Raw genomic sequence first — 27,569 nt, forward strand, 5'->3', positions numbered from 1 at the left:
AGGGGCTTCAGTTAAGTGGCCCCAACACTCAGTGCGGGTCATGCACCATAATATAACTATTTATTAATAACCTTACTAAACTTGTATCACAAGGGAACAAAGAGTAAGAGAATCATACTAGCTTTAGCTGTAGTATGAGTGCCCTTACATATGTTTTACACTGCAACCTGAACAGTATATAGACCTTGGGCCTCACTGATAGCAGATAAGAGAGCAGGGAGCATCATGACCCTGATCTGTGCTGTGGACAGCTCTGCAGGCTGTTCAGAAATAACTCCCGATATTTATTCCTCATAATCTTGCACAACATGGGAAAACCTTCAGAATTTCTCTTTCCTTTTTCATTTAAGTTGTAATTGATGCTGGTGACAAGTGCATTTAATGGTATGCTATTTTACAATACAGTTGCACAAAAACCTTCCTTCACTGTTTACCAATTTTCAAGTTAAATTTGATCTAATAAAAACACATCATTTTCTCTGTCTGGCTACACTCAACATGGAAATCTTCACCTTCGGCACTACTAAGTGGCTGAAGAATTGTAAAATATTATTCTATAGTTAGACAAATATCTACTATGTTACCACCAATTATTTACTATCAGCTAATAATGGCAAGTGGTGTAGGAAGTTTTCAAACTATTCCTTTTTTTAAAAAATGCAATCAAACACTTTGAAAACACGTCACTACACATGATGCATTAATATTACTGCTGTATATGTTTACATTTGAGCTCATATTAAATACTTTATACTTTATATTCTGTTTAATGTCCAGCATTATATTCTTTAAATCATATGTTTATTGTGTCTGTCCTGTAAGCAGTGTTGGGCAAGTTACTTTGAAAAAGTAATCAGTTATAGTTACTAGTTACTTCTTCAAAAAAGTAACTAAGTTAGTAACTGAGTCACAATATTATCACAATATATCTAATTACCAGGAAAAGTAACTATCGCGTTACTTTTAAAAATGTTTAAATATGTTGGGTCCCTCTTAATGGAACTTACTAAATTACTAAAATATAAATTACTAAACATACTTGAACACATTAAAATATAAATTCAACTCTTTATTATAAAACTTAATGTATAATTGAAATAAATGGGCACTTACAGCAAACACTGTACACTAATCTGAACTATTGATTTGAAAATTGTTTCACACACACACGGCTCCATAATATAACTGACAAATATACAAGAATTTCATGCATTGGCCTACAGTAGCAAAATGGTTCAATCTGGTAGAATACAGTAAAAAAAATGTCAAATGCTTTTCCTTAAAATTAAAAGCTGACAATACAGAATGCATTGTTTTATACCGTGTTGGCGGAGAGATTAAAAAAAGTGGTTTCAGTGGACATGAACAGGGCATTATTCTCCATTGCACTTCACAAAACAATAACATTACAATCAAATCATTTTTGTTGCTGATCTTTGACATGTCCAAGACTCGGATCACCACCAGTGTCCCTTGCCCCTACTATGTATTATATGCAAAATAAACACTTCAACAAACAATTAATAATTAAAATGTTTAAACTGTCATTTTAAAATATCTTAAATCATCTGAAAATTGCTGGAAATCTCTTAATATTTGATCATTTTGAAAAGATCTCAAGTTGATTAAGAACTTAATGAAAAAAAGACAAAAATATATTCTTGTCTGCCAATTTTATTTATGGCAGATTTTGTGCGTTTTCAGTTTTTGTCCATGAAGGTGACAGAAGGGTGTAAAATTTAACCTCTTAAGCCCCAAGGGGGTTTCTGAGTTTCCTGCTCGAAAATGTAATTCCCAAATTTAATTGATTATTTCTTTGCAATAACAAACTCTGTCCTTACAATCTTGGTATCAAAATAAAGCTAACACTTGTGAAATTTCATCAGAGGTGTAAATATTGAAGCAGATATTACTGTGTCAAAGTTACTGAGAAAGTTACTGAGACTGTAATTTCTTTTTAAATTTTTAGCATATAACCCTTTTAAAAATATGCCTCAGTTCACATTTCATTTCAGAAATTCAGTAACCAAAATATAAACATCATCTGTGCAAAGATTTATGTTTCTAAAGTGAAACAGTGAAACATTACAGCACTGTCAATACATGAATATCCACACCTTGTACAAAAATGTCCAATTTTGGCACACAACTGGACACCATGCCAGTTGATTTTTTTTAGGTATTAAAGAGCAGAAATTAATACATTTTAGGCCTAAAAATGCTTTTTTTAAAAAATATATATTTGAAGAATTTACCACACATTTACATGGCAATGGCCCTTTACTGCCTAGCGCATGGAGCGTTTAATTGGTCTCTGGCCCTTTAAACTCTGAGGGGCTGTAACTTTGGTTACTTTTGGTCAATTTGCATGATTGACACATCTTTTTAATCGTTTGAGCCAATAGAATGACAGTAATGATGCCACGTTCACGTCACTTCAACCAATCGGACGTTGCAATGCCAAAACCCATGTGGGCCCAAATTTACTGTATGTGGCGTCTGTCCAGTCACGTGTCTGTAGGTGTGTCTAAAATGGAGGTTGTTGACTGAAAACGGCACTCATGCGGCTAGGTAGGCATGGTAACTACTGATGTCTGTGAAGGTTCTCAGTCATCCAGGTCATCGTAGTCAAAGGAGCTTGCAAAGAAAAGCGTCTGGACCCAGCAACACGCTCAGACAAAAACTGGTTCACCCGAAAGATAAAACGCCAAAACACAGACTTAACAATGTGGTGTATGCTGTACAGTGCAGCGAGGAATGCCCAGACCTCTACATTGGAGAGACCAAACAGCCACTTCACAAGCGCATGGCACAACATAGAAGAGCCACCTCCACAGGACAAGACTCAGCAGTCCATCTGCATCTTAAGGATAAAGGACACTCTTTCGAGGATGCCAATGTTCACATTTTGGACAGAGAGGACAGATGGTTTGAAAGAGGAGTGAAAGAAGCCATCTATGTCCACTGTGAGCGACCATCTTTGAACAGAGGCGGGGGTTTACGACACCAACTCTCTGCCATCTATAATCCTGTTTTGAGATCCCTTCCCAGACGCCTTAACGCCCACTCACATCCTGGGCCATCTGATCTCAGGAATTCGCATGATAAGGTGGGGCCAGGTTTCACAATGAACTCACCCGAAACTCTGGCTGATTGGGACCCACACCCAGTTTCACACCTTGGCTCAGGCGATTAGAGGATCATCAGGGGGTGCTTTTGTCCTTTTGTATTCCCACTAGGTTTATATCTGGGACTCTCCAGCATTTGACCTTAGAACTGAAGAAGCTTCTCGGATGAGAGGTGAAACGTCTACAAGTAACTTAAAGAAGTCCAGACGCTTTTCTTTGCAAGCTCCTTTGGTAACTACTGATAATCACGTGGCTACCAGCTACTGGCGAAAATAACGGAGGAAATTGGGATGGTAAGCCAATTTCTGTCTTAGCGCATTTGCGCCGCTATGTGTTTTTGTGGTCTTCTTTTGCGGCTCATTCAGTGAATTTTGGTCAGAGCGTGGTGAAAGTTGGCGTGTGGAGTCAGTGATAGCTCTGGAAGCTAACTAACCTTTCTTTAGCCGATTACATTAAGTTTGAAGAATTTCTTGTTCGGTTTTGTTTGTTTAGCAGACTTCTGCGCATTTACGTAACTGCTCGTTTAATCATGGCTTGTTTTCGGTGTGTTTGGTGGTTGTAGAAATGGTTTATATGAGATTTTAGCTGAGATTCAGAGGTTTCTGTGGATACCACACATGTCTGGACTTATATTTCTCACCCTGTGTTATAACCGATTAAACGTGGTCGCCTCCTTTTTGCCCCCGATACCGGGGGCGATAATCTGGACTCCACTCACCCGACTTTTCAGCAGTATGCAGACTTTAACGGTGTGTTCACACCGAAGGCGATAGACGCGATCAGAGCATCAGGTTTACATGTAAAGTCAATGTAGAAGCGCGATGACACGCAATTGCGGGTCCCGCGAAAATTCGGAAGCAGATTTGCGTCGCGAAAATGCAAAAACGCGTGAAACGCACGTCAAAGCAGCACGTCAAAGCAGCGCGTCAGTTTTTGTGTTGCATTTTGTGCATTCGCACGTTTTGCGTCTACCGCTCGAGTTGGAAAAATCTGAACTCCAGCGTCAATTCGCGCAGCGACAACCAATCAGGAGCCTGGTGACGTGGCCCTTACCTAGGTCAAAGGGGCAGATCCAGCCAAAGCCCTTCATACTTCATTCAATATGGAGGAAAGGCTAATCAGCACTGTAGCAAACCACCTGGAGCTGTACGACACCAGCTGCTTTGTGTACCAAGACAGGAATAAAAAGGACCGAGCTTGGAGAAAGATATGTGAAGAGATCGGGCAACCTGGTAAGTTCATTCATATCCCTTTTGAAATTTTTGACTGACCTGGGGATGCCGCACAAAACCTAGCAAGCCACCGCTATTTTGCCACTGATGTACAAATACCTTTCTGCTTTTGCATAAAAGCAGAAAGATGTTGTCATGTAGGAATATATTTTATTGTTTATTAATAAACAGCACACAGTGGTTCCGCTGTTCATCCGTCACTGCTTTGCTTTTTCGCTGATTTTTTTATTGCACAATACAGCATTGCATTCTGCAGCCTGGTTGACAAACCTCCTCCGTGTCATGTTTCCTGCGCTTGCCAAATTTATCATGTTTGGTTTTGATAACCATCACGTCCAATAGAAAAAACAGCACAAAAACATCCATAACTAATACCTTCATTTGGAAATACACACCTGCACCAGGAGGGAAGAAGGCGCACGAAAGTGGCAGGCATGTGAAGACAAAACGCTGCATAATAATACTTTTACGTTTTGCAATCTACAAAGGTTTGCACTTTGAGAATCAACTTGTGAGAACTGTGACTAATCTTCATGTGTGTATTGCATATTTTGATGCGCGATTGATTCGCATTGGACACGCGTCGAAGTGCGAATGTGCACGCGTCAAATTAAGGGTGTCTAGCGCGTTTTGTTCGCGTCTATTGCGTTCAGTGTGAACACACTGTAAGACATGGGACAGTACAACTCGGGACATTCTATGTATGCATCCCAAGTGTTTGCATAGAATCTATGCAAACACTTGGGATGCATACATAGTCACTGCATACTGTCCCCAGTAGCTAGATTAGACAAACTTCTCCTGTATACTCAGTATACTCCTGCATGTCAAAGACTTCCTTTTCTGCCAAAAGCAAAAAAAAAAAAAAAACACAGCAAAGAATTTATCTGCTGCAAAACTCTAAATGTAGCACTTGTCTATCTGATATGACTGATCCAGGCAGTTTGAGACACATTATCAACTGTGTTTCAGCCTCTGCTTAACTAAGTTATAAAAGGCCTTTATTTAGCTCCTCAACAGAAGCTGTTTAGCTCATCTCTATCATATTTGTACTGCATAAAAATAGGAAGGTGCATCTCAGGTTATCTGGTGATAATAGAATTGCTGTGAAATTTGAAGTTCTTAAATTGTACAGTATAAACTGCTTGTAGCTTGAAGTTTTAACTTTTAACAGTCATTAAAACTAGAAAAGTGCTGTGTAAATCTCACTCTGTGGTATCTCTTGTGAAACTGAGGTGAAGACAACATGAGCGTTTGTCTCTTAAAAGGTTTCCAGAGTGTGAAAAGGGGAAACACCCACTGCTAAGTGGCTGTGATCTGTGTATAGTAGTTACCCATTTAAAAATAATAGTAATAAATAAATATAAATACAAGTAAATGGGTGTAACTGCAGGTGAAGCGACATTGTACCTCTATTTGGTTTTTTGTTTGCATTTTCTTCCTTTTCTTCTGTAAAATATGAAGTACAAAGTGTGAAACTGTGGCACTGATGTGGCATTGAAGTTCAGCATGCCACACTTACACCTTTGTCACATGTTTAAAGTTTATTTGATTTCAAAACCATTACCCATTAGCCTCAGCAACTCAGCCCAGCTGACATCACCATAAACACAGCAGCACTTTTAAAGTAACAGAGATATAATCTGAGAGAGGGGGAAAGACTTCCTCTTGCCTCATGTCCACTTCTGGTTAACGACACTATTTCTGTTTAGCTTGAGCTTGCTCACGACATGTGGGTGAATTTATCAGCAAACCACAATTGCATGTTAAAAAAAATCTGCATTAGTGTAATGAAATACTTTAAATGAGTCAAGCTCAGCTTTGTCAGTTCATATGTATTTTTAGTTATATATTGACATCTCTGTTTATCAGCATCAGTTAAAACTTTATTCTTCTATGAATCTATTTTCTTAATTGTTTATAAAGTTGAGCGTCTCAGATGATTTGGAGCCTATCAAAGCTGTTTTAGGATGAGACGTGGGATACACCCTGGAGAGATGAAAATTGAAATAAATATAAAAGAGTATAAACACGTCATGCCGTGGTCAGATCTTGTTAAAGAGTTTTAGTTCTGTTGAAAAGGAAGGAAGCAGAGAGAAGTAAAAAAAAAAAACCTCTTTGTTTCCTTCTCAGCTCTTTGGTATCTGCTGTGCTGCTGCTTCACTCTCTCTCTTTACAGAAAGTTGTAGAAGTTTTCAGACGTGTCACTGCTGGATGTGAGGATGGGAGCCACTTTGCTCTGTGAGCTGGGCCTATTCTGTGAGTACATCACTGACTTCTATTGTTTGATTCATACTGATCCATAAACATGTTTTAGTAAGAAGAACAGAGCATCAGTCATTTGACCATTTCAGGTCATGTGATCAGAGGACTCTCATGTTTGTTACCAACATGGTTGTTTGTAGACTGGATTAGATTTTAGTGCACTGACTCAGATCAGAGGTGAGCTGCTTTAGTTTATCTAAGAAAGGTTTGTTTCTCCATCAGTGATAATTTGATGAATTTATCCATCTCTGTCTGCCTGTTATTGCGGCTTCCCACCTTCATTATCAAGTACATTTCTTGACTCAGACTCGACACTCATATTAAGATTTTTTTAATCAATGTATCTGTGCATTGTCATATTTTTATGTTCCAGGTTCTGCTACATATAATGTTATTGCTGAAATAACACAAATAGATATGAAGAAAAAAAACAGATAAACATATGAACCATAGGAGCCCGTAGAAAATGTATTTGTATTGTATGTGTTTATTCAGATTGTATTTCTGATTGCAAAGACTTTCAGAAAGGACAGGATTAACAAACACTAGGTTTACTAAACCTGCGCAAATTTGCGTAACTTCCCTAAACCCAACACCCCCTAGCAGGGCCGTGCAGAGAGGTTTAAAGGGGCGGGTGCTCAAAGTTAAAAAGGGGCACATTGAACCAGGCTGAATAACAACAACACACATTCATCAAAAATCTAATATGGGCAACAAGGCAAAGCAAACGTAGCCGATGTTTTACCTGATGGGTACAATGTTGCTGTTGAGGGGTTGCTGTGGATAGTGCTGGAGGGCAGGGCTGTGTTGATCTGAGACTGTAGACATTCAAAAGTCCACAGGAGAGATGGTAGCTGATTAAACAAGTGTCATGAGATAATAACAAAATGCAAAGATTGGTGACAGCGCTTGGAACCATAAGGCAACAAAAAACTGTGAGAAATAAATTAGGCTCTGCCTGTGAATCACTCTTTGCTTCTCTTCTTCCTTCCATCCCATCATTTCATATATCACTCTCCACTTGCTGTCTATCTGAGAACAAGGCACAACTTGCTATTGCAATAAACTATAATTTAATTATCCACACCTAACAACTCTTGCACTTAATCTATAATAAAATGATGACAGAAAAATGTTATAGCACTGCCTTTAGTAGCCTCACACAGCTCCTGCTGTTTCCTCCTCATGTCCTTACCAGGCATGTCTGGACAATAAGATAAGATAAGATAAGATAAGAGATAAGATAAAACTTTATTAATCCCTCGGGTGGGTTCCTCTGGGAAATTCGGTTTCCAAAAGCACAGCACCGACAGAAGTTACAGAGCGTGAGCAGAATATTATATATATACACACACACACATATTTAAATACAGAGACATATATAAATAAAATATACGAAGGGGATTGTAACGGTGGACCCAAGAAATACCAGCCGGAGCGACTTTGACAATGCAGAAACCTTTTATTAAACTCGGGGTTGTACGTGGACACATATACTCCGCGCTCTCTTTCTCTGCTGTCACCTCCGTCTCCGTCTGTCACTGCCAACATATAAAGAGACACAATCACTGTCAGATCCCAGCACACCTGTTCACCCCGCCCCTGCGCCGCCCCGGGAGCTCACTGCTTCACGCCTCCTCTGCAGCTGGCCAAGGACCACACCCACGCCACACATCCCCACCGCCCGACTGAGGCCGGGGCCCATCCGGCCGAACCTACTCCCCCCCCCGCGAGCGAGAGAGGAAATCGGCCACGACCATCTGCGCACCCGGCCTATGGATCACCTTGAACTTAAAGGGCTGCATGGCCAGATACCACCGAGTGATCCGGGCGTTGGCATCCTTCATGCGGTGGAGCCACTGCAGCGGGGCGTGGTCCGAGCAGAGGGTGAACGGGCGGCCCAGGAGGTAGTAGCGAAGGGAGTCGACCGCCCACCGGATCGCCAGGCACTCCTTCTCCACGGTGCTGTACCGTGACTCGCGGTCCGTGAGCTTCCGGCTGATGTAAGCGACCGGCCGGTCAACTCCCCCCACCTGCTGGGACAAAACGGCCCCCAGCCCTCTGCTCAAGGCGTCAGTCTGCAGACAGAAAGGGAGGGAGAAGTTAGGTGTGAACAGCAGCGGCTCTCCACAGAGAGCCCGTTTCACCTGCACAAACGCCGCCTGGCACCGCTCCGTCCACTGGACCAGATCTGGGGCACCCTTGTGGGTGAGACCAGTCAGGGGGCTGGTCAGGTCCGCGAACCCTGGGACGAACCGCCGGTAATAGCCGGCCAGCCCCAGAAACCGTCTCACCTCTTTTTTCGTCTTGGGACGCGGGCAGGATGCAATCGCCGCCGTCTTCTCCACTTGAGGTCGCACCTGCCCGCTCCCCAAGTGGTACCCCAAATACTGTACCTCCCTCCGTCCAACCGCACACTTCTTCGGGTTGGCCGTGAGCCCCGCCTGCCTCAGGGACTCCAGCACCGCGGCCACACACCGCACATGCCCCGCCCACGTGTCACTGTAAATGATGACGTCGTCTAGGTAGGCGGCAGCATAGGCAGCGTGGGGCCGCAGCACCCGGTCCATGAGGCGCTGAAAAGTGGCAGGGGCGCCGAACAAGCCGAACGGAAGCGTCACGAATTGGTACAACCCATACGGAGTGGAGAAGGCCGTCTTTTCCCGGGACTCTGTAGACAAGGGAATCTGCCAGTAGCCCTTGGTTAAATCCAGAGTCGTAAAAAAGCGAGCGGTGCCCAACCGGTCCAGGAGCTCGTCGACCCGGGGCATGGGATAAGCATCAAAACGTGACACCTCATTCACTCTGCGATAATCGACACAGAACCGTATAGACCCATCCTTCTTTACTACAAGGACGATGGGGCTACACCAAGCACTGTGTGACTCTTCTATTACTCCCAGCCTCAGCATTTCCTTCAATTCCCGGAAAACAATTTGCCTTCTATGTTCCGGCAGCCTGTAGGGCCGTGAACGCACCGTCACGCCAGGCCGCGTCTCAAAATGGTGCTCTATGAGAGAAGTACGGCCGGGCAAGGGGGAGAACACGTCGGCAAAGCGCTGTTGCAATGCAGCAACATCCGCCCTCTGGGCCTGTGTGAGATGGTCACTGCAATGGAGGGAGGCGGGGATGCTAGACTTTGGCGCCTCCGGCCCCAACTCATCTCTCCCTCTTACCAAGCTCACTAGAGAAGCGGTCTCCGCCTCCCTCCAGGCTTTGAGGAGGTTGAGGTGGTAAATCTGCGTGGCCCCGCCCCTGTCCGACCATACCACTTCATAATCAACGTCCCCCACTCGCTGTGTGACCACGAAGGGTCCTTGCCACTTGGCGAGTAATTTAGAGCTGGAAGAAGGAAGTAACACAAGCACCTTATCTCCCGGTGAAAATTGCCTGAGTCTAGCCCCTCTGTCATACAGGCGTCGCTGCCGCTGCTGGGCCTGGAGCAAATTCTCCCGTGAGAGCCTCCCCAGTGTGTGCAGCTTTGCTCGCAGGTCCAGCACGTACTGAATTTCACTTTTCGCAGGGCTCGGACCTTCCTCCCAGTTTTCCTTAATCAGGTCGAGCACCCCCCGCGGCTTCCTGCCGTATAACAGCTCGAAGGGAGAAAATCCCGTGGAGGCCTGGGGCACCTCCCGCACTGCAAACAACAGAGGGTCTAACCAGCGATCCCAATTGCGTTCATCCTCGCGAATGAACTTACGAATCATGGATTTTAAAGTCTTATTCAGCCTCTCCACCAACCCATCAGTCTGAGGGTGGTAGACGCTGGTCCGAATAGATTTAATACCCAGTAATTCGTACAGTTCCCGCAATGTGCGCGACATGAACGACGTGCCCTGGTCAGTCAGTATTTCTTTCGGAATACCGACTCGGGAGATGACCTGAAACAGTGCCTGCGCCACGCTCTTCGCTGAAATGGTGCGTAGCGGCACTGCTTCCGGGTACCGCGTTGCGTAGTCCACCAGGACCAGCACAAAGCGATAGCCGCGTGCACTCCGGTGCAATGGCCCGATGAGATCCATGCCAATACGCTCAAACGGGATCTCCATCAGCGGTAATGGGCGCAACGGCGCCTTTGGCACGGCCGGCTGGTTAACCAGCTGGCATTCGGGGCACGACGCACACCAGCGGCGCACGTCGGCCCAAATGCCCGGCCAATAGAATCGGGCCATTATGCGCTCCAGAGTTTTCTCGCCACCCAAGTGCCCTGCCATGGGGTTCGAATGAGCCGCCTGGAAAATCATTTCCCGGCGGCTTTGCGGCACCAATAACTGTGTGCGGATTTCATTAGTGTGAGTGTCACGGCTCACTCTATAAAGCCGATCGTTCCGCAATTGGAAATGAGGGTACGTTCGCGCAGCATCGGGGCGCACCGAGCGACCATCAATATCCATCACTTGGTCATAGGCTGAGCGTAGGGTGTCGTCCCGAGACTGCTCTAGTGGAAAATCTTCCGTGGGGTACACAACGGGAGGCGGCGGGGCTTCCGTGGAAGTCCCCGCCTCCTCCTCCCCCCCAGAGTCAGCGTCGGTCGACCCCGCGTCACCGCCGAGCGCCGCGCAAACGTCACACGAATTTACAGACCGCGATCGCATCCCCGCGTACTGCCCCAGTAAGCTGTGGAACCCCGGCCAATTCGTACCCAAAATAAGGGGATGCGACAGGCGCGGGCTAACCGCCGCCTTCACTCTATGCGTTTTGCCCCTGAATTTCAGCAACAGTGACACTACTGGGTACTTGTGAATATCCCCGTGCACACATTTAACCTCCACCCAGTCAGCCTCCAACAATGCCCCGGGGCGAACCAAACTTTGGTGGACCAGAGTCTGCGTGCAGCCCGTGTCCACCAAAGCATGGCGAATACCCCCTTGACACCTTACCGGCACGCGGTACGTCACTCCTGGACCGGGGGCGGGCGCTGGAGCGCCGGCAACGCGGAACACCTGCCCCACCTCCATGAGCGGACAGTCTCGGCGCAGGTGCCCCGGCCGCCCACACTTCCAACAGTCCGGCCCCGGCGTCTGTGCGGCTCCCCGTGGCTCCGGGGCAACCTCGGCGGCCGCCGGGGTTCCGGCGGGAAGCAGCGGCCGGAACGGGTTCCTGGGGCTCCACCCTGCTGCCTGCTCCGTTCCCGCAGGGCCGCCGCCTCTCCTCTGCGACGCCGCCGCCGGTGGCCTGGGCGGCGGAACACGGGCGCCCCGCCGCGGCTCCTCACGGCCCGGTACCGGGTCGGCCGCCAGATGGTCCTCTGCCAGCGTCACCGCCGCCGTCAAATCCGCCGGGCGGTGGCAGCGAACCCAACGAGCCGTCGCCTCGGGCAGGCCTCCCACGAACTGCTCGAGGACGACCATGGTCAGCATCCGCGTCTCCCCAGCCGAGGGGCCCGGTCGCAGCCACCTCGCTGCCGCATCCTCCAGCTGCCGAGCCCAGGCAAACGGCCGCTCCCCCCCCGACATCCTGCTGGCCCGGAACTGACGGCGGTAATCCTCCGGGGAGAGCCCCAAACGATCCAGCACCGCCCGGCACACGTCCTCGAACACCCCCCGCGAGCCGGGGGGCAGGCTCAGCGCCGCCGTCTGGGCCTCACCCGACAGAAGCGGCAGCAGCCGGGCGGCCCACTCCTCCTCCGGCCACCGACAGGCCACCGCCGTGGCCTGGAAAGCCTCGATGAAAACCAGCGGGTCCTCCCCATCCCGCATCCGGTGCAACGTCACCGACAGCGGAGGGGCGGGAGCCGGCGCGGCCGCATTCCCCAGCAGCCGCCCCAGAGCCGCGGTCTGCTGCTCCGATTGCAGGCGAAGCAACGCCAACTGTTGGTCCTGCGTGGCCGCCTGACGAGCCGCCATCGCCGCCATGTCCACCATCATCTGGCCCAAGATCTGCAGCGGCTGGGCGGGCGGCGGGGCGGGCGGCGGCGCCGCCGGGGGAGCAGGGGGAGCCGGCAGGGGACCGGACATCACGCGTGGGTTTCGGCACCAGTGTAACGGTGGACCCAAGAAATACCAGCCGGAGCGACTTTGACAATGCAGAAACCTTTTATTAAACTCGGGGTTGTACGTGGACTCATATACTCCGCGCTCTCTTTCTCTGCTGTCACCTCCGTCTCCGTCTGTCACTGCCAACATATAAAGAGACACAATCACTGTCAGATCCCAGCACACCTGTTCACCCCGCCCCTGCGCCGCCCCGGGAGCTCACTGCTTCACGCCTCCTCTGCAGCTGGCCAAGGACCACACCCACGCCACAGGGATAAATAGAATAAATAGGAATAAAAATAAAAAATACAAGTGAATTGCACATTTAAAGTATTGAGGTCTATTGCACCGTTGACTATTAACAAAAGTATTGCACAAAAGGTATTGCACAGTGAAGTGAAGAGGCACTACTGCTTAGTCGTTCCCCCCTCCTTTGTCCTCCTGTTTCCCCTCCCTCTCCCCTCCAGAGAGGCGTTAAACAGTCTGATGGCGTGTGGGACAAAGGAGTTTTTAAGTCTGTTGGTTCTTGTCTTTGGGAGAAGCAACCTGTCACTGAACAGACTCTTCTGGTTGTTAATGGCCGTGTGCAGAGGATGCCCAGCATTGTTCATAATGTCCAGCAGTTTTTTTAGTGTCCTTTTCTCTGCCACTGACACCAGAGTGTCCAGCTTCATGCCAACCACAGAGCTAGCCTTCCTGATCAGTTTTTCCAGCCTGGATGAGTCCTTCTTTGCTGTGCTGCTCCCCCAGCACGCCACAGCATAGAAAAGTACTCCAGCAACCATTGACTGGTAAAACATCCTCAGGAGCTTCCTGCAGATGTTAAAAGACCTCAGCCTCCTGAGGAAGTACAGTCGGCTTTGGGCTTTTTTATACAGGTGCTCTGTGTTGCATGACCAGTCCAGTTTGTTGTCCACCCACAGCCCGAGGTACTTGTAATTGTTGACCACCTCCACCTCCAATGTTATATCATGAGTAATTTTTTTTTTTTTTTAAATCCATCTAAATAAAACACACACATGCACGCACACACAGTGACATTTTAGACCTTCTTCAGAATACTGTATATACTATGGGCATCATGGTGCTGATCCAGAATCCTTACATTATTATTTATTACTAGAGCTACAATAATAAAGCAATGAGGAGGGGGAAGTAATAAATATGAAATAATATCATTAATATTATCATTATTTAAGCAGCGGAGGCGTGTGTTCCATTTGTTTCACTATCCACTCTGTGCAGGGGCAAAGCTTATTACATTTTTAAACTGTAGAGATACAATCATTTTACTGCTGTAAAATCCAAATTTTGTCTTGTTTAAAATATAAATCTAATATAATCTGCTTCTTAATGTATGTTCTTTAAAATACAGCGTGTGTTTTTTAATATATTATAATTATAATAATGCATAATTATGTGGACATGCATATTAGATCGTTTTTTAGTGAAATATAATCCCTCCAGAAAGGCAGGAAAAGCCCGGAAACTTACCTTAAAACTAAATATGTTCCCTAAAACGGTGGACAGAGCTACAGACCCATGACAGCCTTACACAGGTACCCAGCAGCTATGACCAGCACTACTTGTGCAGTTAATAAAAGGACAGGTAATGTTTGTCGCGCTGTTGCACACGCAGCACGCTCGTTTGTTTCAACATACCAACGTGTACGTAATAAGCTAATACTCCTGGGTGCTACACACTACAGTGTGCGCTGTACACCTACTTACTGGTTTTGTTGCATCAGTCTGTGTCTCTGAGTTAACTTGTGTTTCTCCTACAGCTCCGAACTGCAAAAAATGCGCGTGCTCTTTGTGAGCTCGTTCCCGGCTCGTAACCAGCGCGTTCTGCCGTCAAGGGCGATCATTGATTAAATGTGATCATGTGACTGATGCAAGCCAGATCCTTTTATTTAGCAAAACTGTGATTAATAGTTAAATATTATTGTTGAGGGGCACAGACAAGACTCCGCACGCACACACACATTAAAAAAAATAATAATAATAAATTTTTTTTAAAAAGCTGCCTCAACAAAAGGGCACTTTGGGCACCCATCAGGAAATGGGTGGGCGCTCAAGCCCCTCTAGTCCCCCCCCCCTGCATTTGCCTGCCCCCTAGAATTACTGGCTTGTTTATTTTCTGCTGCAAGTCCCGAGGTGTTAATCACCCCTGCTGAGATTTTCACAGGCCGTCAGCTCGTTTCTCCTCCAGCTTTTGTTGTGCAAACCACCCATTATCCTTGAGGCCTGGCACATTTGCATTTGCTCACTCAGAGTTGCTCAGATCCAAGTCAGGCCAAACCTCTGTGTTACAACTTTCAGAAATTGCTGCCGTATCTATACAAAATATCCCACACATTGACTGACTTGCAAATATAAAAGACACACATTCACACCTTCCTTGACTCTCAGCACAGATCTTCCATTGTTCCATTGTCACTGTGTATGTGAGGGAGTGGCATTGCTTGACTACAGCACAGTGCTGTGCATAAAAGTAGACCAACCCAGGCGGGAGAATCATTTCTTGTTCGCATTTCTAAGAATGCACATCAGGATGGCCTCTGTATCACTGCCACGCAGGAAGAACCTCTCTGCACCACAGGCTTTGGCCTTGCTTCAGGAAATGGACGAAGCAGATTCTGATGGCGGAGAGGTTTCATTTGTCCAGCAGGCCACTGATACCTCCTCAGAAGAATCTGAAAAGGAGACGGAACAAGAACCCAACATGCCTCCACGGAAGAAGCCAGAGCCACACAGCAAAAGACGGCACTGTGTGGGTAGAGGAGGACATTGGAATGCCCAGTGCAGTAGCAAATCGTTCGTGCTTCACTGCGCAAGCTGGACCCACAGAGTCTGCTAAGGTTTGTCACTGCCATAGTAGATATGATATTTATATAAACCCATTTAGAGTGAGGTTCATGTAAATTTACCATTCTCTATTTGTTTATCTTCCGACAGCGTAAGATTACAAGTGTGCTCCAAAGCTTCCTTTGCCTGTTAGACGTGGGAATGCTGCAGACCATCAGGGAGTGCACAGTACATCAAGCCCACAGAACAGAGCCGGACTGGAATTTGTCAGTTCATGAACTGATGGCATTCATTTCAATCCTGTTTGTAAGAGCAAGCATGTGTGCTGTTGGTGCCATTGTGGATTGCTGGTCAGAAAGATTTCTGGTACCAGTAATCAAAGAGACAATGCCCCGAGATAGATTCATTTCAATTATACAACACCTTCGATTTGATGACAGGGACACATGGGCAGAATGGGTGAAGACAGACAAATTTGCGGCGATCTCCGACATCTGGACACGCTTCAATGAGAACTGTGCTAAGAGTTTCACTCCAGGAGAACACATGACCATAGATGAACAGCTGTTCCCTACCAAGGTTCGCTGTCCATTCACACAGTATATTGCAACCAAGCCAGACAAATTTGGGATCAAGTTCTGGATGGCCACAGACTTGGAGACCAAATATGTCTGCAGTGCATCTCCTTACTTGGGAAAGGACCCCAGTTGTCAGAAGGGAGAGAGGCTGGCAGAGAACGTGGTCATGAAACTGATGGAGCCATTTTTGGATGTTGGGAGAAATGTCACAACGGACAATTTCTTTACTTCACTGTCGCACAGACTGCTGCAGCGCAAAACAACATTACTGGGCAAAAGAAGATTGTTTCTGAGTTTTCTAGCTTAGCAGCTTCGTTGCCGATTCATGCAGCACAAGGAAATATTAGCACAGAGGCAGGCTGCTGAAGCTGCTGCAGCTGCTGTGCCAGGGACCGTAAAGACAACACAGTGCCAGGTGCAAGAGAGCTGCAACAGGAATCGCAGCAGGTTTACCTGTGCAACATGTCAGAAATTCACCTGTGCCAAATGCAGGGGTGATGGACACTGGGTCTGCAAATGCTGTAAAGTTTGAAACACCTTGAAATAAAACAGACTTGTGTACCCATATATTGTGAATGTGTGTCTTTTGTATGTAGGTTGTAACACAGAGGTTTGGCCTGCCTTGGATCTGAGTAAACAAATGCCAATGTTGCACACACACACACACACACACACACACACACAAGTGGAAAATCTGAATTTATTTGTCCCACAAGTGGAAAATCTGCATTGTCATTGCAAAAAAGTGGACAGTGCAAGACAAAAGCAGCTAAATAAAAATGTACACACATATACATGTGTATATATATATATACAGTGTTGGGGAGTAACGGAATACGTATTTAAAATACAAAATATGAGTAACTGTATTCCGTTACAGTTACCATTTAAAAAGGTGGTATTCAGAATACAGTTACTTTGTTGAAATAAATAGATTACACTGCGGTACTTTCCTGTTTCATATTGTCGCGGGTCAGGACTGTTTGGGTTTTGTTTGACAGCTACGTTCTGTTGTTCCAGGCGGCAGCGTTATGGTTGCCATGGCTACAGGGCGACGCTCTCTCTCTCTCTGCGACTGTGTGTTTCCTAGGTGAGAGAGCGCCTTTTCGTTGTTGTTGTTGTGCTAAGCTAACAGGCAGAATGCTACAAGCATAGCTCTAAAGAATGTAGCATCATGGGCAGTGTAGTCCGTGTTGCAGGGAGAATGGACTGCCATACACGTCATGGGTCTGTGAGCGTGAGGAGGGAGAAAAAGGAGAGTGGAAACGTACGAGCAGTCATCGAGGAAAAACGGGAGCTGGAAGCATGTAAATATAATAATAACCACTTCAGCCAAGAAGAGTGCCTGACGAGCCCAGTTGTAAGTAAGCTATTAAGACTCGACTGTACACCGTGTTCGTGTTTTCCTCTGAAACAATAAGTTCCGTTGGAGCAGTCTTTCAACGCCTCTCTCTGTCTCTCGCAAGAAAAGTTGACCCAGACAACAAAGTAAAGGTATTTTTCGGCTACGAGCCGACAGGGACCCCGCCATATTAGTCAGAGGTCCCTTTACTACAGTTCGGAGTCGCAGACCTTCAGTAATAGTAATAAATCACACAGCAATAGTACATTCACGTTGTTGTAAAGAGCATGATAATATATTAAGTAATCCAAAGTATTCAGAATACGTTACTGTCATTGAGTAACGTAACGGAATACGTTACAGAATACATTTTGGGGCATGTATTCTGTACTCTGTAATGGAATACATTTTAAAAGTAACCTTCCCAACACTGTATATATATACATATGTATATATGTGTGTGTGTGTGTGTATGTGTGTATATATATATATATATATATATATATATATATATATATATATATATATATATATATACAGGGAGTGCAGAATTATTAGGCAAATGAGTATTTTGTCCACATCATCCTCTTCATGCATGTTGTTTTACTCCAAGCTGTATAGGCTCGAAAGCCTACTACCAATTAAGCATATTAGTTTATGTGCATCTCTGTAATGAGAAGGGGTGTGGTCTAATGACATCAACACCCTATATCAGGTGTGCATAATTATTAGGCAACGTCCTTTCCTTTGGCAAAATGGGTCAAAAGAAGGACTTGACGGGCTCAGAAAAGTCAAAAATAGTGAGATATCTTGCAGAGGGATGCAGCAGTCTCAAAATTGCAAAGCTTCTGAAGCGTGATCATCGAACAATCAAGCGTTTCATTCAAAATAGTCAACAGGGTTGCAAGAAGCGTGTGGAAAAACCAAGGCGCAAAATAACTGCCCATGAACTGAGAAAAGTCAAGCGTGCAGCTGCCAAGATGCCACTTGCCACCAGTTTGGCCATATTTCAGAGCTGCAACATCACTGGAGTGCCCAAAAGCACAAGGTGTGCAATACTCAGAGACATGGCCAAGGTAAGAAAGGCTGAAAGACGACCACCACTGAACAAGACACACAAGCTGAAACCTCAAGACTGGGCCAAGAAATATCTCAAGACTGATTTTTCTAAGGTTTTATGGACTGATGAAATGAGAGTGAGTCTTGATGTGCCAGATGGATGGGCCCGTGGCTGGATTGGTAAAGGGCAGAGAGCTCCAGTCCGACTCAGACGCCAGCAAGGTGGAGGTGGAGTACTGGTTTGGGCTGGTATCATCAAAGATGAGCTTGTGGGGCCTTTTCGGGTTGAGGATGGAGTCAAGCTCAACTCCCAGTCCTACTGCCAGTTTCTGGAAGACACCTTCTTCAAGCAGTGGTACAGGAAGAAGTCTGCATCCTTCAAGAAAAACGATATTTTCATGCAGGACAATGCTCCATCACACGTGTCCAAGTACTCCACAGCGTGGCTGGCAAGAAAGGGTATAAAAGAAGAAAAACTAATGACATGGCCACCTTGTTCACCTGATCTGAACCCCATTGAGAACCTGTGGTCCATCATCAAATGTGAGATTTACAAGGAGGGACAACAGTACACCTCTCTGAACAGTGTCTGGGAGGCTGTGGTTGCTGCTGCACGCAATGTTGATGGTGAACAGATCAAAACACTGACAGAGTCCATGGATGGCAGGCTTTTGAGTGCCCTTGCAAAGAAAGGTGGCTATATTGGTCGCTGATTTGTTTTTGTTTTGTTTTTGAATGTCAGAAATGTATATTTGTGAATGTGGAGATGTTATATTGGTGTCACTGGTAAAAATAAATAATTGAAATGGGTATATATTTGTTTTTTGTTAAGTTGCCTAATAATTATGCACAGTAATAGTCACCTGCACACACAGATATCCCCCTAAAATAGCTCAAACTAAAAACAAACTAAAAACTACTTCCAAAAACATTCAGCTTTGATATTAATGAGTTTTTTGGGTTCATTGAGAACATGGTTGTTGTTCAATAATAAAAAATTATTCCTCAAAAATACAACTTGCCTAATAATTCTGCACTCCCTGTGTATATGTGTATATATATATATATATATATATATATATATATATATATATATATATATATATATATATATATATATATATATATATATATATATATATATATATATATATATAAATAAAAATATACAGTGTTGGGAAGGTTACCCCAAAATGTATTCTGTAACGTATTCCGTTACGTTACTCAATGACAGTAACGTATTCTGAATACTTTGGATTACTTAATATATTATCATGCTTTTTACAACAACGTGAATGTACTATTGCTGTGTGATTTATTACTATTACTGAAGGTCCGCGACTCCGAACTGTAGTAAAGGGACCTCTGACTAATACGGCGGGGTCCCTGTCGGCTCGTAGCCGAAAAATAGCTTTACTTTGCTGTCTGGGTCAACTTTTCTTGCGAGAGACAAAGAGAGGCGTTGAAAGGCTGCTCCAACGGAACTTATTGTTTTCGGAGGAAAACATGAACACGGTGTACAGTCGAGTCTTAATAGCTTACTTACAACTGGGCTCATCAGGCACTCTTCTTGGCTGAAGTGGTTATTATTATATTTACATGCTTCCAGCTCCCGTTTTTCCTCGATGACAACTCGTACCTTTTGTTATGGTTCAAAAATATTGGAGATGGACACCAGAGGAAAAACCCACAATAACAACACTGGTCCGGTCGGGTTGAGTCAAACGATGATTTAATGATCACACACGTGGGAGATGGACACTGTATGCAGACAGTCTCAGATCTCATCTCAAAAAACACATCACCATAGTTTTATGAAATCAGGGTATTAGAACGCCCCCTCATGCGTAGTGACAGGTGTAATACAATCAATGTTGACAATTTTATTTAACACAAAGAATAACATTGTCTCCTTCCCGAGGGCAGATGCTGACTGCCCCCGTCTCCTGGAACCGTCTGTACCCTGCTAAGACACAACATGGCAGCTACAAGGACTCTTTCATTTATTAAGACCATCAGTGTGTATTGCTCTAAATCAAGTATATAATATTAAATGAATATTGCTGGATCAGCTACTTCTACTTAAAACATATTAAAACATGACTAAGCACAAAATCATCAAGAATAACATCTTATAAGTGCTGTGTAAGCGCGTGCGGCCTTCCAAGCTCAAAGCCTTTGCCCTCCATAGATCAGCCAGACTCGCGCTGGCTGTAGCTTTTAACCTTTAATTACCTTGAGCACAACTCTAGAATGAGCAACAAACTGCAATGTGTATGGAATGATCATGGTTACATCTGCAATGGAAAATCATGTTATTATTCTGGTACCTGTAAGAAAAGATCAAACTAAAGTTATCACCATCACTGTAATGCAAAGAATAATGTAAGATCAAAAACTTCAATTTATGCTTAATGCAAAGCTGGTTATATACTTCTAATGAACTAATAATGGCATATTAAAATATTAAATGATAATGAGAAAAACATCCCCTCCTTATTCTACAATTCCCTCTGTTGACCTCTGGAGAATCCAGAGGTCACAAACAGTTGTGTCCCTCCTTGGCTTACACATTCAGTTCCACATGCATCATTGGCATCATGGACATTGGAGTAATGACTCCAGGGTCCACTGCCCTCACAGACATACTTTTGAACATTCTTCTGGCACAAGGGATGAGACAACAACAAATAATCATAATACCCACCACAACAGACAAAGAAAACATGACCGAAGCGATGACCCCCTTCCACCGTCCGAACACTGAGGTCAGCCAGCCTTCTAACGGATTACCAACACCGGAGTGATCATGCATAGTTTCAGAAAGGCTCTTTAGGCCCTCCAGAGCCTTGGTTACCGACCCATCTGCAGTATTGTTTGGAATAAAGGTGCAACACTGGTCGGCAAACATAGCACATACGCCCCCCTTTTCCGCTAACAACATGTCAAGGGCCATTCTATTCTGCACTCCCATTAACGAGGTCGGACCCACCTGCTCCGCTAACCCCTCCATGCCGTCTCTGGTCAGGTTAGAGAGCCTCAGTACATTGTAATGAACATAATTAATCCTATCTACATTCTTGTTTGGAGTCACTGGAAAGAAAGCAGAAATTATTGGAATATTTTCAAACCCGGCTGCTATTTGGTCAACAAGTTTAAATTCATTTGGAACCCCCCTGGGCACTCCAATGGAGTCGATCCAGGTGGGGGAATTCATTCTAGGGTCATAAACATTTGTGTCATGTACTCCTCTCTTCCTTAAAATGTGTCTTTTGCGCCTGGCTGTCAAAGTGCGCGTATTGTGTGAGGGAATTGATTTTACCTTATTTCCGATTAGCATAAGTGGCGCTCCTAGTCTCACCATCGCGCACGTCCCCACGCTCCCAAGAGGAACACGTACCAGTAGAGTCCTGTGCCCGCAATAGTAATACAGCCCGCTCCTAGCCCAAGTCCCAATTAGGGTGGCTGCATCACTCACATTGTTGGTGGTCCTCCCGATCTGGGTGACCGAACACCAACTGGGGTCAATTTCCCCCAACCGATATTTAACTTTATCTGTGGTAAACTTAAAGCACGTATAATTATCTTTCCGGGGCATAAACGGCCCTACTTGCGTGAGCTTGCCAATAGGGGGAAATAGACTGGACAACACAGTGCAGTTCCCCATATTCACAGCTCCTCTAGTTATTTGCAACATACAATTATAGCCCCACTGATCCTCTGGATGCAGAGGTGCAGGCTCTATAAATAAACGCGGCCTTGCCGAAGCGCAGGCTACACAATTAGCCACTTTTTGTTCTCTAGCATTTTGGGCTATCCAGTCCAGCCAGATGTTACTGTCACTGAACCCGGTAGCGCGTTCAATCAAATCCTGAGGTTTCAGGGTGGTGTAGTCCACCGACACTACTCGCCTCTCCCTTGGTTCGTGCTCCTCTGGTGTAGCTTCCGACGACCCGCTCCCCTCCTGCCCTGTAAAAGATGCAACAGAGCTGGTGGGAGTAGAAATCACACGAGTTGTCATGTCTTCTCTACCTGACGGTACGCGATATTAAAATATTAAATGATAATGAGAAAAACATCCCCTCCTTATTCTACACTTTCCACTCTCCTTTTTCTCCCTCCTCGCTCAGTTACTCATATTTTGTATTTTAAATACGTAACGGCGGTACATGTATTCCGTTACTCCCCAACACTGTGTGTGTGTGTGTGTATATATATATATATATATATATATATATATATATATATATATATATATATATATATATATATATATATATATATATATATATAAAATATATGTGTGTGTGTGTGTGTGTGTGTGTGTGTGTGTGTGTGTGTATGTAGATATAGATGTGCGTGTGTACGCTGCAGGTAAAGAAGGAAAGTAGCCTTGCAGGGAACAATGGAGCTGAAGACCTGTGAAAATCTCAGCGGGGTGCCAAGAGGTGTTAGGGTCGGGGGAATTTATGCAAATCTGCGCAGGGCTAGTAAATCTAGTAGTAGGGACTTGCACCAGGGAAAAAAAAGGCTCAGTAATTCTAGTGTTAACAAAAAAAGTCAAACCTCCAGTGACAATGACCCACACTGTTGTTCACACCTTGGCTCATGTGATGAGGCACAGGATCAATATTGAGTTAACGGCCTTCTTAAGGGATTCCACCACTAGGGTTTAAATACCTGGGATTCTCCACCATTTGGTTTTAGAACTGAAGAAGCTTCTCAGAAAAGATATGAAACACCTTCAGGAAACCTAAAGAAGTCCAGTCACTTTCTCACCGAGCTCCTTAGACACTCAAGTATGACATAAACACACTAACATGATCTGTATGATTGACAAACTACACACACATATTGAGTGTCTTTTATTTGATAATGTCTGACATTTTTTCTTTTATTGTAGTGCTCTGTACGCTACTCTGCACTGGACATGTTCAAGGTGACTGAAAAGTTTTACTTTTCTTGTTTCTTTCTTTTTTATTTATTCAGTAAAGATTCATCTTACCTGCTTTATCAGTCTTAAGCACTTCACATTGTTGTTTTTATTTCATTGTTCATCACTATATTTATAATTTTATGAATATAAACACAGTTTGTGTTTTGAATAGTAAAATATATATATGGACAATATATGAACAGTGTATGAACGTACTGTCACAGATTGTGTCGTGCATAAAAGTGTTTCAGATTGTAAACTTTGTGGTTGTGTTGGATTCTAGATGCTGTGCTAACTATTGAACCCAGCTCGTCCAGTTTTTTCATTGGAGAGTTTGTTACCTTCAAATGTGACATGAATGAAGGAGAAGACACTGACTGGTATTACGAAATCAAGAAGGACGGTCGAGAATTTGTGCCCTACAACGCAGACAAAGACTTTAGATTAGAAATTACATCTACAGGTTACAGTGGTGAATATCAGTGCTTTGGTAGCAGGGTGAGCTCAGGTCATATAAAGAACAGTAATACTCTCTCTATAACTGTATTAGGTAAGTCTTCAGTGACTGACAGCATAAATGTAGATGCTGTAGATCCCTGTTCAAATGCTCAACTGAATTATAAAATAGAGAACATTTAATTCAATTTGTCACTGAAATTTGAACTTTAACCAAGATCACTGTACCTGTTACTTCGTTCACAGTAAAGTCAGTGCTACAATACTCACAGACTCTGTAATCTATCATTAGCAGGTGTGTGAGTTTTAACAACAGCAATTATGGATGAAATTCAACTTAATTACATTTCTAAAGGAAAAGAAGAAACATCAAAAGCTTCATGAAGTTTGAAGTGAAGATGTTTCTGTTATCTAAACCAAAAAATGAGGAAGAGACATTTTAATGCATCATTGTGTTTCCTTCAACAGAGAATAGACAAACATTTATGCTGTGGTCATTTAGAGATCAACTAATAAAAATATAAACTTTATTGTTTTTCAGTGTTCATATGTTGTTATAACGAATCACAGATATTTATTTATTTTTCTTCCTCTTTCATAACAGCACATAGACCCAGGGCCACACTGACAGCAGGAACAACAATCATACCTGTAGGGGGCAGTGTGACACTGACCTGCTCTGTGCAGAGCTCTGATGGATGGAAATATGAGTGGTTCAGACGAACCCAAACAACCTCTGAAGGTCAAATCAGAGATCAACAAAACAGAGATATCAGAGTATCTGAAGGAGGAATCTACCGCTGCAGAGGAACAAGAGAAAACCCAGTTTACTACACTGATATAAGTGATGTTGTCACCATTGAGATAACCTGTGAGTTCAGTCATTTAGTTTGAAATATACATTCACTCATGATTATCAATATACTGTGTTAAGTTTTCTCTGTTGATTTTATGTTTCTATTTGTATCTATTATGAGAAGTCTTCTGTCTTCTTGTGAATCTGTTGTTGTGGTCGGAGCAAGGAGACATCACAACAAATAATGGAAAGGCGTAATTTACAAATAAAATAAAACATCATAATGAATTAGAGCAAAAACAATGTATGCACTGAAAGGATAAAATGCACTATGAGCCTATGTAAGAGGACAGAGTGGAGGAAAGTGAATTACATCAGTATTAATACAGCTTGGACCCTTTTCCCCTCCTGTGCTTAGCAAAAAGAAGGATGTTCTCATAGCATGGCAGTTTGGTCTTATTGCTTCTTATATGTTGTTGGAAACCTACATAGAGGTATACTGATGTTGAATGCTCACAACATCAGGGCAGTGCAATCCTATGGTGACCACACTGTTTTAAACCCCTTGGTTTAGACTAGCTATAGATGGTGTAGCGGCAATCTTTGGTCCTTCTTTGCCACTTCTGCAGGACGTAAAGTTTCTGACTTGTGCTTTTGTTAGATTACCGTAAATCCCGGACTACAGAGCGCACCTGATTAAAAGCCGCATGCTCTAATTATAGAAAGAAAATCTATTTTGTACTTGTACAGGCCGCACCGGATTTTAAGCCGTATGCATTTCACTTGTAATATGAGATATTTACACAGAAATATTACACGTGAGGATTTTTAACGTTTAATTTTATCCGTAAGGTAACATCAACGTGGTAACATAAACGTTATGGTAACATACAAAAATACATACTGCAAATGCTTTTTTTCCTCGAACAGCACCTGTAACACGACTACCTTTAAGTATACGTATGTGTTGGTAACACACAAATTACGTTGCTTATGGTTTTTTTATGTAACAGTGCACAAACAACATTACAACATCTCTTAACAACCGATAAAAATATATAGCGTATATATACTACTTATCATTTTGATTGGTCTACTGTTACCAGGCAAAATGTTTTTGGCCGCATGAAAAAAATATGCATTAGCCACACGTCAGTATAAGCCGCAGTGTTCACAGTGTGGGGAAAAAGTAGCAGCTTACCGAAAACTACGGTACTTGTATGCCTTTCAGTAGCAAAAAATGAGGAAAATGTAAAAAAAGGAAAAACATTTATTTATTCTACACAAACTCGAAAAGTACAAAACAAATGTCTCAAGTAGGAGCTCCATTTACATTTCTATGATATTATATCTGAAATAACTATCACAGCAATGATCAGAAAACTGTTCCTCCATGCCCTGCGTACTAGCCTCACCTTTCATCACCACATGGTGGCCCACTACACACCGCCTTTACGACACCTACCAACACTTTAAAACAACACAACAAAACAGGACAAATTCATGGAGCTTAATATATTACATTACAACATAAAACAATCCAGATTATAACTAGAATTTACACAAGTTTTACGTCATAACAAAATGCTTAAATATGACCCGATATAGTTGAGTAAATATTGGCCTGAATTGTCTATGCTCCAATAGATGGGGTCCAAAAATCACAACACGAACAACATAATAGAAATAAAAGGAACTAATTCTCCTTAGAGCGCTTACAGAAACCCTCCTTTAAAACCAAGGGTTTCCAGATTACATCAATTCACTGTCCCCTCTCGAATGATTAACACTGTATCATCAACATAACACAATTTACAATGTTCATAAGGAAATGGTCCCAGTTTCTACAAGTCAGTCCCAACAAAAATGTCCTTTGGATATGAAACCATATACAGTGTCTTCTTTGAAGGTGTAACTGTAGTGAACAGGAGACGACAGTGGGATCCTAGTCTGTTAAGCTGACCAAAGATACAGCAGCCGGAGTGAGCAATAGAGTTTGGGGTCCACAAAAGCAAAGAAAATAGAAACCATACCTTTGTCTCTGGGTGACACTGCGTGGGAAAATCACCAGGCTACGCAACGGCAACGCTTTCACAGACAGCCGAACGAAACACATACCCTATTCACCGCTGACTCACATTGTTCTTGTGTTTGTTTCTTAGAATGAGCCCAAACTCAGGCCAGTAACTGGCAACATTAAGTGAGGTCGCTAAAGCCCTCGCAGAGACTCGTTAGCTCCGAACATTCACTTAACGGCCGAACTCGGCCTAATCCAACTGGAAACGGAGGTGGGTCTTAAAGAACAGTGCAGCTAAGGTTAACTTTCGCTCCGACTTCCCACCACCACGCTGTCGGCGATGGCCTGCAGCACCACATGTTGTGGCTAGCGGCTAGAAAAAGCCAAGCTTCGTACAAGCAACTTAATTTTGACTGACCTCTCGGATCCCCCTTTTGGGCTCAGCCGAAACGTGACGCTTCCTTAATGTGGCTGACCGTGACAACATGCGCAAGACGGCTACTTCTCCTCTCCTTGGCTCCACACGCACAAACGAGCGCGTGCGGGTTCTCTGTCTTCTCTTTGATTTTCTCTTGCCTTTCTCAGACAAGCCATTCAAGGCACTATATGGCAACCCCCACAATCTACATACCTTTACATTTGCCCACAACCGTTTCTCCACCAAGTATTTAGTCACAGTTTACTTAGGGATCAAATACATGTTTCACTGAGTAACATGCAAAGTCAATCAATAACATTTATGTAATGTGGCAGGGGTTATGGATTTTTGGGTGATATTGTGTCTCTCTCCACAAGTTTCTATCCACTATCTTCAGAACAGAAAATATGAAGTAATTCAGAACATACAAGATGCAAACAGAACTAACTTAACATTAGGAGAATAGTGAAATATATGTCCGACCAGAGTCTAAGTTTGTAGGAGAGATTAAGATTGACAGTGAAATACTGAGCAGCTGAAGTCAGAGGGTACTTTAACT

The 27,569-nt window shown here is 44.0% G+C and overlaps 1 protein-coding gene across 11 annotated transcripts in view; it reads left to right on the plus strand.

The window, feature by feature from the left end:
- The first annotated feature begins 3,929 nt into the window (after window positions 1–3,929).
- LOC308388529 (uncharacterized protein) overlaps window positions 3,930–27,569 on the plus strand; it is a 55,771-nt gene continuing 32,131 nt past the window's right edge. For 9 of the 11 annotated variants that reach the window (XR_013970114.1, XR_013970115.1, XR_013970116.1 and 6 more), the window contains exons 1-5: window positions 3,964–4,360; window positions 6,540–6,619; window positions 23,291–23,326; window positions 23,607–23,873; window positions 24,384–24,650. Coding sequence is in view for 1 of the 11 variants with exons in the window: in XM_080869302.1 (XP_080725428.1) it covers window positions 6,583–6,619; window positions 23,291–23,326; window positions 23,607–23,873; window positions 24,384–24,650 (607 nt within the window). In the remaining 10 variants the exon portion in view is untranslated. Of the gene's footprint in view, window positions 4,361–6,539; window positions 6,620–23,290; window positions 23,327–23,606; window positions 23,874–24,383; window positions 24,651–27,569 lie in introns of those variants that run through there. The other 2 variants (XM_080869302.1, XR_013970123.1) reach the window with 2 other exon arrangements.

The sequence above is a fragment of the Rhamphochromis sp. 'chilingali' genome (assembly GCF_963969265.1).
Source record: "Rhamphochromis sp. 'chilingali' genome assembly, chromosome: 1".
Taxonomy (NCBI): Eukaryota; Metazoa; Chordata; class Actinopteri; order Cichliformes; family Cichlidae; genus Rhamphochromis; species Rhamphochromis sp. 'chilingali'.